The 16140-nt window shown below is 43.0% G+C and overlaps 1 protein-coding gene across 1 annotated transcript in view; it reads right to left on the reverse strand.

Moving 5' to 3' along the window:
• MFSD11 (major facilitator superfamily domain containing 11) overlaps positions 1 to 16140 on the reverse strand; it is a 268198-nt gene that overhangs the window by 25008 nt on the left and 227050 nt on the right. Inside the window, exon 13 of the mRNA XM_086930674.1 lies at positions 2435 to 2570. Within this exon, the coding sequence (XP_086786800.1) occupies positions 2435 to 2570 (136 nt within the window). The remainder of the gene's footprint in view (positions 1 to 2434; positions 2571 to 16140) is intronic.

Below are 16140 nucleotides of genomic sequence, written 5' to 3' on the forward strand. Positions count from 1 at the left end.
AGGCTTTGGCAATTGCTTTTGAAAGTGATGTACAGCACTGGGACAAACTGCAGCATTGTTAAAAGAATTGTTTTTTTTAAAGAAAGGCACAACAGCAGTTGCATCAATCTACTGATGGGTGCATGAATCACAATACATGCAAATGCGAAAGGAATGATTTACCCATTTAAGATGGAGGATGCCAGCTGGATCAGTAAATTAAAAAAAATATGATTTTCAACCTGAAACTGACAAATCAACCTACAAAATGTACTCAAAATAGAACCACATGACAACAGAGTGTAATTAATATGAAATAAACTTTGTTAACATTGGACTAAATATGATCGTGACCTAAACCCTCATCATGGGCAGTGAAATAAAAGTGATAAATGTTGAATAAAAGCCGTGTACACAAACACACACAATTAACTGATATTGAGACTTTGTTTTTTTAGCTGGTGCGTTCTGAATCCATGGGAACTAATATATTTCAACATTTATAGAACGCTGTAAGTGTTGAACGTGGGTAGAACGCTACACCATGAAGAGTGTATGTGGTCGAGTATGTTGTCTGTTTTAAACCAATGTTTTAAACCAATGTGTAAGTGTTTCCATGTCACACGTGATAACCACTGAGGTGTAGTTATCGTGTTATGAGACAAAGTTTATGGTTTTTCAGTAAGCTGGTAGCATTGAGCAGCTCTGTTACACACTTTATGATATATATTTATAATCCTAGTCCACTGACCTTGTTTCTTGACTGGTTGTCAATTATGAGACATTTTCTTTAAGGTTTATGATCATGAGCAGACATAAGTTGGAGAGAAAAAGGGTGGAGAGATCTGCTGAGATAGACTTTCTTAATATCTTCCCATTTCTGATCGTCATTGTGAAATGTAAAGAAGTGGTCATAGTAGGTAGCAGGTTGGGACTAGCAGTGTTTGGCTAAATTAATGTCCTCTGTTGGACAACAGCATGAGGCAGATGACTTCAGTTATTCAATACATTTTGAGCTGGTGATGGGTGGTTTATTGTTGTTGACTGGTACACTACTGGGCGATGGATATGAACCTAAGCAGTTTTGACTTATGCAAGTGTAAAATTGTCAAACATAATAGATTTATTATGTAGCCTGAAATTAACTACAATAGACTGGGGGTGTTCTGGCATTATTGTGGGCCAGGAGGGTTATATATGTATTGTAAGTGCATTTAAACAGCACTTACTACCCGTGACAAAGCACTGAACTGATTTAGGAAAGGCAAAAATGCTGATTCGGAATCCAATGTTAGTAATTAATCCAGTGGTTATTGAGATTAGTCTTGTGCTCTGAAGAAAAACTTTGTATGCATTCCCTCCAGTTTCTTTGTGATTGTTTAAATTAACAGGAGTTATATGTGATCAATAATGGGGGATGGGTAGGTGAGTTCATGAAGATGGTTGGCGGGATTAACAGATGAGAGAGATCTGGTATTTTTAGGTTGCTGGTATGATTTTTTCACAAGAATTTATGATTTTTGAACTGTTAGTTTTGATTAAGAGCCACTGGCAGAAATACACAAATATTAAGTCAGACAAGCAGTTGACAAAATAGGATGTGATCAGAAAGAGGGGAATGCAGAGGATGGAAAGTGAGAGGAAGGTCAATGGTAACAAGTGAGAAGATACTTTCATGTATGATTTAGCGATTACAGAGGATTCTTTGAGATTGCATGCAATGTGAAGATGCAGAACTTTAGAAAGAAACAACATTATTTACATGCGAGATAGGGCTGTAATAGGTAAGTTCAAAGGCACTAGAATAGGCAAACAGTCTTCTGCTGCTAGGCTATGCATAGACCACTAATTCAGTAAAGACCGTTCTTAATAGGTACTGTATTGCAACACGTGCAACCTCTGTGTGAATGTTCAGTGGTTTGAAGTGTAGGTTAACGGCTGGGTGCATATATAGGAAGACAACACCATAAAATGGTGGGAACGGGATGTTTTTCAGACTAGATGTGTGAAGAAATACACTCTACTCGGCATACCAGGAGTATGCTGCGATGCAGGGGCCCACAGTTTCTTTTTGCGAGTCATGATTTTGCTGATTACGCAGAACAATAAGATTCATCTACATTTAAGACTTAATAATCCTCATGCAACAACTATATAAAAAAGGGAAAAGGGAATAACTCAGAACCTCTCAAAATGTGTAAAGAAAAATGAAGGATAATAATAAAGAGTAAATAGAAGTATGTAAGAAGAGGAACACAAAAGAAAACAGGAGTCTGAAGATAGTAAAGGGAAAAAAACTGAATGGGCTATTGAAAGGTGAAAAATGTCAGGAAAGAAAAAATAATAAATAGCTGAGTGTTCAAAAGTATAGCAGAGAAAGAGGCAAAGGCTAAAATATGTACCTGAATAACAGAAAAATACTATTTTAAGCAGTCTAGACAACAATAAATTTTACCTGAACAAACTTGAAAACAGCAAAAGCCGGAGCACTTTCCTCAGAATACAGGAACCCTAAAATGCTGAGTAGCTGAGTATTGAAGCAGCTGTCTCCAAGACCCAACAGGAAGCTGCAGAACAGGGCAAGGGATATACTAAATGGGGAAAGAGAAGAGCCATTTCAGCAACATGCCTCAGGTTGACAGTGCAGGTAAGAACTTCAGGACGCTGGTAATTAGTACAGTTACACAAGTTACTACTTGTGCAACAATATATCAGTAAGAGACATTAGTTAGTGAGAGATTCCTTACCTTAGAATATCCCCAGGGATCAGACTGGATCCGGAAAGCTTTTCGTCAGCAGTACCCCTGCGAATCGATAGACGTCGTCGTACAGCTGCGCGAACATCGTTGGTGTCTTAATCGCTGAGATGACGTCACAGGAGCTACTTAGATGCGCCAACGTGCGTTGACGTCAGTTCTGTACACAACTTTCAGCGACAGGAACGCAGAGCCATGCAAGAAACTTACCACTGGTGCATAGAAACTAGGGCCCGAAAGGATGACCTTAACCCCAGTAATCGGTTTACAGAACGGGGAGGATGGGTGGGGCGGTAAAGAATCTATCACTAACTAATGTCTCTTACAGATATATCGTTACACAAGTAGTAACTTGTGCATCTGAAAAAGACAAGTTAGTGATAAGATTCCTCACCTTAGAATAGATACCGCAGCAATACCAACCCCGGTGGTGGGTCTGCGAATAAGATTACACCAGAAAGTCACAGAGAACAGAACGGCCAAAGAAGCCGTCCCTCCGGACCTGACTGTCAAGGCAATAATGCTCTGTAAAGGTATGAAGTGAAGCCCACTTGGCAGCTTGACAGATATCTTGAAGGGTACCCCACTTTCCAATGCCGTAGTGGCTGCTGTTGCCAGAGTAGAATGGGCGCGCAGCCCCACCGGAGGTTCCTTTTTAGCCATAGAATAACAGGCCTTAATACACAAGACAACCCAGCGGGAGATAGTCCTATTGTGAACAGCCCGGCCTTTCCTGGCGCCTGCGTAGTCAACAAAGAGCTGGTCATCCACCCGGAATGCTGGTGTGCGATTCAGGTAAAAGGATAGCGCACGTTTTGGGTCCAGACGGTGGAGCCTCTCTTCTTCTCTGGAAGGATGCGGAGGCGGAAAGAAAGTGGGAAAGGTGATAGTCTGCCTGATGTGGAAGGCAGAGACCACCTTAGGCAAGAAGGAAGGACGAGTGCGAAGCGCAACCTTGTCCGGATAAACCGACAGAAAGGGAGGCTTACAAGAAAGAGTCTGAGGCTCACTCACTCTCCTGGCAAAGGAAGGCAGTTTTCAAAGTCAGAAGACGTAAAGAACAATTGTGAAGCAGCTCAAAGAGATTCAAGTCCCACTGAGGCATTATGAAAGGAACAGGAGGGAACATATGCGTAATGCCTTTTAAGAACCTCTGTACCACAGGGGACTTGAAAAGAGAAGGCTGATCAGAAAGGCTGAAATGGCCGAAAGGTAGCCCTTGATAGTGCCCAGAGCAGAGCCCTGCCGGGCCAGAGAAAGAAGGAACAAAAGGACCTCAGAAAAAGGGACAGAAAGGGGATCCACAGTCTTGGCTGTGCACCATGCCACCAATTTGTTCCATCTGCAGGCGTAAACCGATTTAGTGGAGGGACGCCTGGCTGACAGAATGACATCACAGACTTCGGGAGGCAAGTCAAATAGAATTAACTCTTGCCAATCCACGCACACAGGTTCGGGTGGAGAACCGTGCCCTTTTGCTGTGACAGAAGAACACCCCCCCCCCCTCCCACCCCCCCTCCCACTGAGGCAGACGGATCGGGGGATCCAGGCTCATACGGAGTAGCTCGGAATACCAAACTCTTCAAGCCCAGTCTGGAGACACAAAGCTGACTTGGGCCCGGTCGCATGTGATCTTCTTCAGAACTCTTAGCAGAAGTGGTATAGGTGGAAAGGCGAACAATAGACTGCAACTCCAATCGCGACGAAAAGCGTCGCTGAGCGAGTGCCGCCTTGGAAATTACAACGTGCAGAACTGATGACATTGAGCGTTCTCTTCTGTGACAAATAGATCTAACCAAGGCTCTCCCCACTGTTGAAAGAGACCTTGCGCCACCTCCGAGTGAAGATGCCATTCGTGATCCATCAGGCACTGGCGGCTGAGTTCAGCCGCCCTGGCGTTCAAAGAACCTTCCAGGTGTTGAACTGTCAAGGAAATGCTGTGACACTCCAGCCATGTCCAGAGGCACAGGGCCCACTCCGCCCTGTTTGTTGCAATACCACATGGCGATGGTGTTGTCCGTGAACACCTGCACTACCTTCCCCCTGACAGAGGGGAGGAACGCCTTCAGTAAAAGAAGAATCGCCCGAAGCTCCAGAAGGTTGATATGGAACCGGGACTCCGCCGGAATCCAGAGGCCTCTGATCTCCACCTCTCCCATGTGGCCGCCCCATCCCTAGAGGGACGCGTCCGTCACTACTGTATGCTCTGGTTGGGGAAGGGAGAGGGATCTGCCGCTGACCCAATGCTGATTCGTGAGCCACCACTGCAATTGCTGTGAAGCGCCCTCTGATATCTGGACGTAATCTGACAGGTTTCCCTGATGCTGCGTCCACTGGAACGATTCAGAAAAGGGGGTGGTGATGAACAGAGTGTCTGAATTAAGCAGACCACTCTTACCCAGTCCAAAGATCAGGGCTGGATCCATCACCGTTTTTTAGCTCACTGCACCATCCCAGCTCAGAACTTGGCTATATGCAAATTAGTCTGACCCTGGCCCAGTGCATCATGGGAACAGGGCAGACCAAACTACCAAGCCAATTCTTATACTGGGAAGGAAACAAGCTTCCGGGGACCGGTTTCTGGCATTTCAGCCGTCTTCGGCCCGGCTTACTTGAATCCTGATGGTGCAATGAGCAAGGGACTCACATCTGAGTATACCCTTCCACGCTTATGGTGGACCAAAATTATTCAGAAAAGGGGGTGGTGATGAACAGAGTGTCTGAATTAAGCAGACCACTCTTACCCAGTCCAAAGATCAGGGCTTGATCCATCACCGTTTTTTAGCTCACTGCACCATCCCAGCTCAGAACTTGGCTATATGCAAATTAGTCTGACCCTGGCCCAGTGCATCATGGGAACAGGGCAGACCAAACTACCAAGGCAATTCTTATACTGGGAAGGAAACAAGCTTCCGGGGACCGGTTTCTGGCATTTCAGCCGTCTTCGGCCCGGCTTACTTGAATCCTGATGGTGCAATGAGCAAGGGACTCACATCTGAGTATACCCTTCCACGCTTATGGTGGACAAAATTGATTCAGAAAAGGGGGTGGTGATGAACAGAGTGTCTGAATTAAGCAGACCACTCTTACCCAGTCCAAAGATCAGGGCTTGATCCATCACCGTTTTTTAGCTCACTGCACCATCCCAGCTCAGAACTTGGCTATATGCAAATTAGTCTGACCCTGGCCCAGTGCATCATGGGAACAGGGCAGACCAAACTACCAAGCCAATTCTTATACTGAGAAGGAAACAAGCTTCCGGGGACCGGTTTCTGGCATGTCAGCCGTCTTCGGCCCGGCTTGCTTGAATCCTGATGGTGCAATGAGCAAGGGACTTACATCTGAGTATACGCTTCCATGCTTATGGTGGACAAAAATGATTCAGAAAAGGGGGTGGTGATGGCGTATAGCGAATTTGGCCGCATCTCTCCCCTCCATAAGAACTCAGGAGAGAACTGTCCGAGCCTCCTCCGGACACTGATGTAGCACCTGCTCAACCGCATCCCATACAGAATGGGAATAGCGGCCCAAGATACAGGCAGTATTTACAGACCGGAGTCCAGAACTTGCAGAAGAATTTGCCAAACTGCTCCAATTTCTTGGATTCCTTGTCTGGTGGAGCAGAAGGAAACTCACTCGGGACGTGGAGGCCTGAACCACCAAACTTTCAGGTGCGGGGTGCTGAGTGAGGAAGGTAGGGTCGCCCGGAGTGTAGTGTAGTTCCTAGTTTCCTACTAGGCCCTGCGCATTGGAATAACATAAACAGTAGTATCGACGTGGAACTGCTTATATTCCAGGCCTCCACTGACTATGCTAAACTTAATTGGGTTGTGTTACCAACTAGCTCAGAGGTCACTGGAAACTTTCTTCTCTGCATAGGAAGTGATCAGCTTCCCTGGCACAGACAAGAAGGGATTCAGTTTTCCAACAACCGTGCAACATGACAACTTTGCTCCTCAGATCAAGAGTCGATCTCTAGGGTCGTGTGAAACAATAGACATAGATTTCACTCAGTCAGTCTAGTGCAGTTTACTTTCACGGTATGTATCAATAAAGGGTAACATTTATTGAACAGTCTTTCTTCTCGTACAAGAGAAATGTATTGCCACAATTGCAATAACTTATTATAAAAAGTACGTACAGTAAGATAAGTATTGCGAAATAGAACTGTAAAAGCATTGATATGGTTTCTTAGCCATACAATGGTTTAAAAGTAATAAAACATATATACAGTCATATATACATTAGGCTAACATACTCAACTGGTGCTTCTAACTAAGCCTACCCCAGTGTGCCTGACCGAAGCCTAACACGTGAAAGGGGAGTAAGTAAGTAGCTTTAAGTTAAGTTGGTTTTGCCAAGGTTTGTTTCAAGAATTCTCGTCTAAGGGTTTAGTCAACACCATACCTCTGAATAGAATGATGGAGGATTGGTATCTCCTTCAGGGGTCTCTCTCGATATCCCAGTCACCCGCGAGGGTAAACCGGAAGCGCCGGGACTGGATTTCTCTGCACGAGAAAGGCAGCGGCTCTCTTCAGCGCGTCGAGGAAGGAGTGGGGGACAGCATCCGCGGGCAGCTGGAATCTGCTGGATGTCTTCGCAGAGGACGGCTGTTCAGCTCCTTAAGCGTACTGCACCATAGTTCGCGCTGTAGCGACGATAATGGTAATCAGCAGCTTCACCACCACAGGATAGCAGGCTGCAGCGACAGAGTGCTAGATTTACCAACACCGGGTCATGCAGGCAGCTGGCATCAGCAACAGGCAACGAACTCGCATTGCTTAAGGCAACGTTGGTAATATTTATACCTGACAGGTGCCGGGTTTGACGCAAGTTTGCTGGACATAAGACGTCAATTAAAGATGTCACTAGGAAGTGACAGTTATCAGTTGCTCATTAGAGTTCCATTACTAATCAAAACATAGCAAGCGGGGATTTCCAGGTTTGCTAAGTTTTTATCTTGTTGAAGAACTCTGAGTGTTATCTACGAATATCAGATAGTGACTGCTGCTCTGTCATTGCACTAATTGGTCACAAAGGAAGTAGCAGAGAGTCATGCTGGAATGTGGCTCTGTTCGTGTGAGGCCAGAGATGACTTTTCAGAAAATCGCACTTGAACGGTTATGCCAATATAGGGAATAAATGGATTTATAGCCGAATAGGGGCATAAGGTCACAGTATCGATCAGGAACCTAGATAAGCACGCAACACCCACTCCACGTTTTCATGTCCATCAAAATTACTAAAACTAAGCAATAAGATGCATGTGTAACATTGCCCACCCCAAAATACATAAATGCATTCGAAATAGGCGTACTTGTAATACATGGAATTTAGGTACTGTACGTTTTTTTTTTTAAAGCATAGTAATCATTCAAAAATTATTGCATATGAAATCAATGAACGATTATGCAAAAGGAATTACACATGAAGTATCTCTGACAGAAGAAATGCGAGATAAATCATCACATAAAAATGCATTGTAATAACATGTGTGCTAGAGGCTGGTGTAATGTTGTTATGTCTCTAGATGTGTTTAGAAATAGAAGTGTGAAGCTTCTGTTCTCTAAGAATAGTTTTTACGTTAAGCAAAGAATTGTTCGTGCCAAAAAAAAAAATCAATATTAGAAAAATTGTCCAATTCAAAGAAAACGGATTTCCAAAGCTCCTGGCAGTTTTTGTTGATCAAAACTGAAGGCCGAATTCAGAGTTCATGGGAACGCTGTGTGTCGGAAAGCTTCTAAAAGTTATTGTTTCTCTGTGGGTGAGAACATCGTATCAGACAGGCTCGCAAAGAATTGGTCTACAAAATCAGGTGATAGTTCAACCAAATTAGATAGCGCCGTAACTTGGCAGGTGTGAGAATGATTGCTGTCATCGAAGGCAGGACCAGCAATGCTCACAGAACGTTGTACCTGGATGATGTTGCTTTTGTCACTCGCTCCACTGTTACCACTTGGCTGTAGTACAGGAGTCTCCACGAATGCCGTCATCAGGATTGTTAGCCGCTGGGGACAACACAATGCGTGAGCCGTTATTGGACTGAGCAAAGTATCGACGTCCATTAGTACTGCTGATGGAAGTGAAAGACAGATGTCCAACACGCATTCATCGCCGCAAAGCATACACCGTAGCACAGGTAAAATGCAATTTTGCCATATTGGTCTGAATGAAAGGAACCAGGTCATGTTTAGATCTCTCAGCCTGGCCAATCCGAGGACGTTAGTTATCCTGTCCCGGTAGCGCATTGCTAGGATTGTCTCTTCCATTCCCATGGGAGCTATGTCTGAGCCGAGGCTTGCCATAACGTAGCAGGAGGGTCAAAAATAGAATCCCTGCAACGAGTCCCAAAAATAGTGGTATACCGCCAAAAATGGAGTGCACAAAATTAGGAAAGATTCCCAAAATTGCCTGGAAGGGTGTTAGCAGTCCCGTAAAGACTGTCTTAAATATGCCTGGGATGCTTGTTGCACTAGACATGTTAAGGAGTTGGCTGAACATTTCTACGAAATGCACGGGGCAATTTGTTGATAAAAGGTCATGGACTTCAGTAGCCGTCCTTGCGACTAGAAGATCATACGTCTCTTTAGATGACGTTATAGGCACTGTTGTCTGTAAAAGCACAGATTTCATTTTGCTTAATGTATCAATTCGTATAGAATAGAGATTCAGACGAGGCCAGATGGGAGTCACTATGTCTGGAGGCCCGCTCGGGAACAATGCTTGCATACAACATTTGACCATGGACGTTACTTGTACTAGATAACTTTTCCCTGGCACTAGGCCACAACACCTGTGATCCGTTCTTAGAATGTAACTCCCGTTTGCGAGTTGCATAAAGAAGGGCTCTATCTGAGTTGCAGGTGTGACTAGCTGGTGGCATGAAAGGTTGTTTGAATTTCCATCACATGCTCCGTGTAAATTAATACCCTGACACAAAAGTATACCGCTTAGTGAATGTTTACAGTTCTCACCACTAAGAAATACATTTTTGTCGCTGTCACTATAGCAAGAATGAGTGTATGGTAATTTCCATACAGATTTTACATATCCTTTACCCAATTGTTCATACTGGCCAGCAGGTATGTATTCAAGGCACTTTTTAAATCGGAAAGATGTTATCGGAATGGTGATAATTCCGTGTATTATCCATTCAATGACAGGACTCTCTGACATTGTCAATGGTAATCTCTCGAGTTTTTCAATGCTCAGGATTGTATAGTCTGCCCCTTTCTGTGCCAAACTGATCTGTTTATCAGTAAGGTTAAAACCGGAAAATAATGACGTTGTGTTTATCAAACGCCAAGGCACATAGCCTGAACGAAGATTTTGCAGCGTCCAGCCTAATTCTATAATAGAGCGCAATTGAGACTGGCCATGTTGTAACATTAGCAAATCTCTGTCTATCACATCAAAGGCAGAGGATACAATATTGTCCAAAGAATATATTCTGGAAGACAGAGTCATTAACCCATTGTCTACTACAGAAAGTGATTTCTCCAAATTAATACGATCAATTTCTCGTATTTGTTCAGCAGTTTCAATTTGCTTTACTTTCCAAGCCTCGTTGTAAGCAGCATAGATGCTGGTCGCTATGAAACGCTTTTGACGCTGTTTGCGTGGTCCAAGAATGAAATCGCGCAAATCAGCACCATCTTTTAATGAAGACAAGTGTTGCTTAATTTCAGCCAGTGTGGATGTAGTTAGCCATTCTAGGCAGAGTTTCCCTACACTGTATGTTGTTATAATCCCTGGATGTTGTCTCTGGGAGTATCTAAAGTCTAATCTGGTCATTTTTAAACCCTGTGTTTTGTTCAGGAATCTATCTTGACAGCTATTTGTGTCTGTAGGCCAGATTAACCACTTTTTCCAATCAGGATGTGTTCTGTTGAAATGTAAAATTTGAGACACGTCTAAATCAATATCTGTGGTTGTATTTTCAGGTATTGGCTTTGGTATAGACGGTGTTTTAAGGTCTTTGTTCTTAGCTAGGCCAAGACAAGATGTTTGGTGTACTGTGTCATTTAAAAATAACATTTGTTCTGGTATCATGCAGGTTCTAAATAGTGCTTCAATGCCTTGCACCTGCCAATCTTTTGTACCCCAAATCGTTTTCGTTTCAATATTATTTTTCCAATAATCAAAACCAAATGTCATCATTTTGTCATAAAATGCTTCTGAATATATCAATTTAGAATTTGTCAGCATTGTTTTCATTCCTGTTTTATCTAACAGTTTGTAATAAAACGTTTCTGCATTACTTGTGTTAAACCCTGAGAAGTATTTGAATTTCTCAAAGAATGCTTTAGAACTGCTTTTAGGTGGTGTAGAACAATGTTCCCATTGGTTATACATAAAAACATTTCTAGGCTGTGCAGATTTATGCAAGTAATGATCCCCATAGTGGGTGTAACAGAATAATTGCTCATAACTAGATGAACCTTGTAAATAATCATGATCTGTGAATCTAGCTGACATTACTAAATCAGACATCATGTCATTAATACTGTTAAAGTCCCAATCATCAGAGAATGTACTTGGTGTCACAAAGTCACTTAAGGAAACCTTTAGTTGATGAGGATACTTCAGGATTTCGACCGGACCATAGATCTCATAGTCTGTTTTCTCCCATACTACCCCACCAGGTATTGGAATTGCTGTGACATTTACGGTTGACAGTTCTCTTTTCTTCACGTGGGATGATCTGTGTGGTTTCAGGACTAGGTTGATGTTCTGACTTGCTGTGTCCATTCAATTGTAATGAACTTTCCTAAAATTAAAACTAAAATTAGGCAGAGTAGGAGTATGAATACCCCTGAAATAATCCAATGCTCAATCAACGGTGAATCCAGATATAGTTCTTTGATTTGTTGAAGGAGTCCTGTTGTATTTTCTTTAGAATACTTTTTTGTTTCTGGCATCACTTCGGGGTCGTTTTGATCTTCAGAGAAGTTGTCGAAGTTGATGAAATAACCAGAGGCAGTTCTGTCAATTGATGGGATTGTTCTTTCAATCTGTCTTTCGGTAGCACTTTCTGATGCCACATCATTGTAGACTGGTGTTGTTTCTTGACGAACTGTTTCAATCTGTGTTTCAAGAGGCACGAGTTCCATGGCATTATTGCATAGTCCTTCATTGTGCACTGCAGGCTGATCGAATGTGATGAGTCTTTCAGTTTGAACCTCTTGGTTTGTTGCAAGTTTGGGTATTCTGTTGTTTCTTGGGAGTCCACTGGGCCTACTGTTGATTATAGGCCACATGCTTGTGGTTTTACCAGATCGATGGACACAATTCTGTTCTCCTTTTTACCAGCAAGGGGCGGTAGCACAACTGATCTTGTTCCGGTGACTGCCAAGACAGGTACTGCTTTTCTGTAAGAAGGCCCAAATTCCTTCTTAACCGCGATCTTTTCTCTGACTAGATCCCCAATCTTTGGAATCCAGACAGGCCTTGCTGGGGCTGTTGCGGGTGGTGCCTCGTCAGTGGTACTTGGCTGTTGCTTTAACTTTATGTTGCTTAATGATTTTCTTGTTTCATTCAGTTCCTGTAAAACAGCCAAACGGTCTTTTACATCAAACTGCGTTGTTTCTTCTTGTACCACTGACATCTGACTATCGAGGTCCTGAACGCGCATTCTAATTCCGAACAATAGTTCGTATGGGCTGAAACCTTTTAGAGAATTTCTTGGCATGTTGTTAAGACTAGTCTGGACACTTATTAAATGTTTGACCCACCCAGCGCCTGAACCTAATACCTTCGCTGTTATAGATTGCTTTATGTCACGGTTTTTTCTTTCTACCACACTATTCCCTTCCGGGTGCGACGGACAAGAATACCGCAACCCAATTCCCATGCTAGCCATGGCCTCCTTATAAGCTCGAGAGCTGAAAGCAGGACCCTGTCAGAATGGAACGTGGTAATTGCGTATATGCCGATATGGACTCGCAAATCTTTTATAACCGTTCTAGCGTCAGCCGAGCGCAGGTGGCCTCATTATTTAAGTGTATTTCATCATAACTATTAATAGGACGCAGGATGGGGTGTAGGCAGCGTTTCGCTCTTTCTGATTGGTAGCCGGTAGCAAGGTTCGCTACTGCGATCCCTATTGCAGTTTTCACAGTTGTTTGCATATATTTGGTGTTCTACACTCATTCCCGGCCACCAGAATACTGATTGTAATTCAGTCAGTGATTCCTTGATCTTTCTGTGCCTAAGACCCAAACCCATATGTGCGTCTGCTATTAAAAATATTCTCCTGTTCGTGTTTGGAATTACTCTATCCCCCACTCCAGGGATTCGAGCAAAAGGAACAGAGTTTGCATCGATTATGTATGCATAATTGAGTGGATAGTTTACGGGTAATGCTGCACAGTCGCCTTTTACGGTTGTTTTTACTGCCAGCATGGTTTCCCCGTCTATGTACTTATCTGTACGCTTTTTTGTGGCTACGGAAGCCGGTTTAGTTGCTTCCGCGGTGGCTGTATTAGCCAATGAATTCCCTGCAACGTGAACGCCATCACGTTGAAGACTCTGTGCGTGAATCACGTGAGTCTTTTGTAGTTCTTTGTGTAAAAGAGCTACCTCGTTCCAGAGCTTTTTATGCTTTATTGTGGCACCTGTGTCATCTTTGTAGTCGTTTTCGATCCAACTCTGCAGTTTGTTATTGTAAGAATTGACGCAAAAATGAGAATCGCACACTATAAGTGTGGGGAATTCGCGTTCTGCATTTTCGAGCGCCATCTTTAAAGATCTGATTTCAGTTCTCTGAACCGAACAGTTTCTTACAGATTCAGTTTTTGTTACTTTCGGTCTGAATTTACCGCACAGCCAACGACCTTTAATGATCGCACATGCTGCATCGTAGGATTTTCTCTCTACGTTGAAATGCTGTACAAAGCTATCTGTATAGATTATACAGGCGTTTTGTGGGAGAGGCAGAATTTCGATTGGCAGAGGATATTCTTCTTCATATTCTAAATCATTCAGTTCTTTGTATTGCGGGGCGAAATAGTATTTCACATCTTCCGCTCCTAGAGAATCTATACACTGTATCCATTTCGGATCCAGTGACACTGTAGGCAGGTTTACTGGGCTGAATAGCGCTTCGAAGGCGGATTCCGCTGTAAGGATATTAATCCGTTTGCCGTGTGCTAGTTCTCGTTCATTTGCTAATGCGATTTGCACTGCGTTCACAGTTCTTTCTGTGTGACTGAATGTTTTTTCTGCTTGTGTATACAAGTGAGATTTAATTGAAATAGGTACCTTTTCTCCCTCATTAGAGGTCAGGTACGTGAATCCGCATCTTCCTGGGATGACTCGGATTACAAAATCGATCGTGTTGTCACGTGTATCTAATTTTGTTTTTGCTAACATGTCCGTTTGCAGTGATCTCAAAATTTCTGTGTGTTTTTGAGTCCAATTGATTTGTTTTAAATCAGGTTTAATTAGTTCGTAGAGAGGTTTAACCCTCTCTGCGTAATTTAGGATGTAAGTTCTTCCGAAATTCAGAAAACCTAGTATTGATTGTAAATTCTTCAGCGTTTTTGGAGCTTGGAGTACAGCGCACTTCTCTAAGAAGTTGTCCGCTAGGCTTTTCCCTTCACTTGATAATTCGTACCCTAAGAATAGTACTGTCAGATGGGCAATTCGGGACTTTTTAAAGTTGAATTTGTAACCCTCTGCTGCGAACCCAAGTATAATGGTGTTCACTCTTTTCAAGTGAGTATCCAAGTCGTCGTCTGTGAGATAAATATCATCTACGTAAGATAATGCTTCATCATCATAGATTTGTAGTAACTCTGTTACCCTAGCTGAGAATAGTCCTGGGCTGTTCTTGAACCCCTGTGGGAGTCGACAGAATTTTTCTGCGACCCAAATGCGGAGAAAGCGGTCAAATATCTGCTTTCTGGTGCAATGTTTTGACAAAAAAAGCCATTAGAAATGTCTAATGTCGTCTTATATTTTTTCCTAACTATGTTATTCATTAGGGCTGCACTATGCGAGTTTTGTACTGCAAAGGTTTTGCAACATGTATTAAGGTGTCTGTAGTCCAAAACTAGACGATATGAATTGTCTGGCTTGGAGACAGGAAACAAAGGATTGTTCATTTGAGAGGTGCATGTTTCAATCACCCCCTGGTACTCAAGTTGATCTAAGATCTCCCTGACTTGTTTTTTAGCTTCTTGCTTTATGGGATACTGCCGTTGGGCAGTTGGTTCACTTTTTAATTGGATTTTGTGAGGCGGTGAATCCTCATCCCATCCTACATGATTTTTATACAACGCAGGTGCCTGGGCTACTGCCCATTTCCTTGCATATGTATATTTTTTATGAATCGGTATGTGATTCGAGAAGGCAGGCATAATCACTTCTTCGCCACGAGGGCACTCCCTGACAAACTCTGGGGGCCAATCTTTTTCAGCTAACAGAATATCATAGCCTTTTGAGAGCTTATCCCAAAATAGACCCTTAATTTTCCTAGTCTTATCACCCTCCATACGCAATGTTATTTCGTATATTTTATGGGGCTCGCTAAGTCTGGCGTCGGCAGTTTCAACCTGAATGTATTCATTCGTGTCCACTGTCTCCAGATGACTCATCAAGTTCTTGCGCGCTATACTGATCTCTGCTGCACTGTCCAACATTGTCAATGCCCACTCCCCGTTTTTCAACTGTGTCCTCAGTATTCTCGGCATGGTTGATTACTCTAATACTGGCTACCTTCTTTTTCTGAAATTGAGATTTCTTATTTTGAGCAGGTTCCTTGTCTTTGGACTTGGTGTGCTCTCCTGGGTCTGATCGTCCTCTTCTTTCCGAATTCTGTGGAAGAGATCGAGAGGGACGTGTATCAATACTTTGATATCTATCAGGTTTTTTTAGATTATCCCTATTTCTAAGGTTATATCTTTTCTCAGAGGGCTCCCGTTGGGGAGACTGGCGTTCTCGAGTCGGAGTTCTTTCCCTCCGTCGAGGAGACCTTCCTCTGGACTGGAAAACTTTTTCCTTGGGAGTGGATTGTTTATTTCCATCCCAGCTCTTTTTAGGAGTGTTTAAATTATTTTTATTAAATAATTTTTCAGGATTTTCGAGCAGTTGGGGCTTTACTGGTTTTCCACCCAAGCTGTCTCTACCTAATTCTTCATAGCATTTTTCTATGATTTTTGCTAGCTCAACAGGATCTTTTATATCTGTTTCCTTCAACTTCTGGCGAATCGCCACAGATGCTGCTTCTCCTCTAATGTTGGCTAATAATATAGCCGTGACCTGCTTGAAGTCTTTCAGTAATTTCATACCTAGATTTAAAGCGGGCTCTGGACCGAATTCATTTTGAATCTGTTTTAGCACTTCTGGTATTACCGCCATAGACGGAACACCGTGTGTTTTTGTGTAAATGGAAGCAAAGACT

Source organism: Lissotriton vulgaris, chromosome 7, assembly GCF_964263255.1.
Source record: "Lissotriton vulgaris chromosome 7, aLisVul1.2, whole genome shotgun sequence".
Classification (NCBI taxonomy): Eukaryota; Metazoa; Chordata; class Amphibia; order Caudata; family Salamandridae; genus Lissotriton; species Lissotriton vulgaris.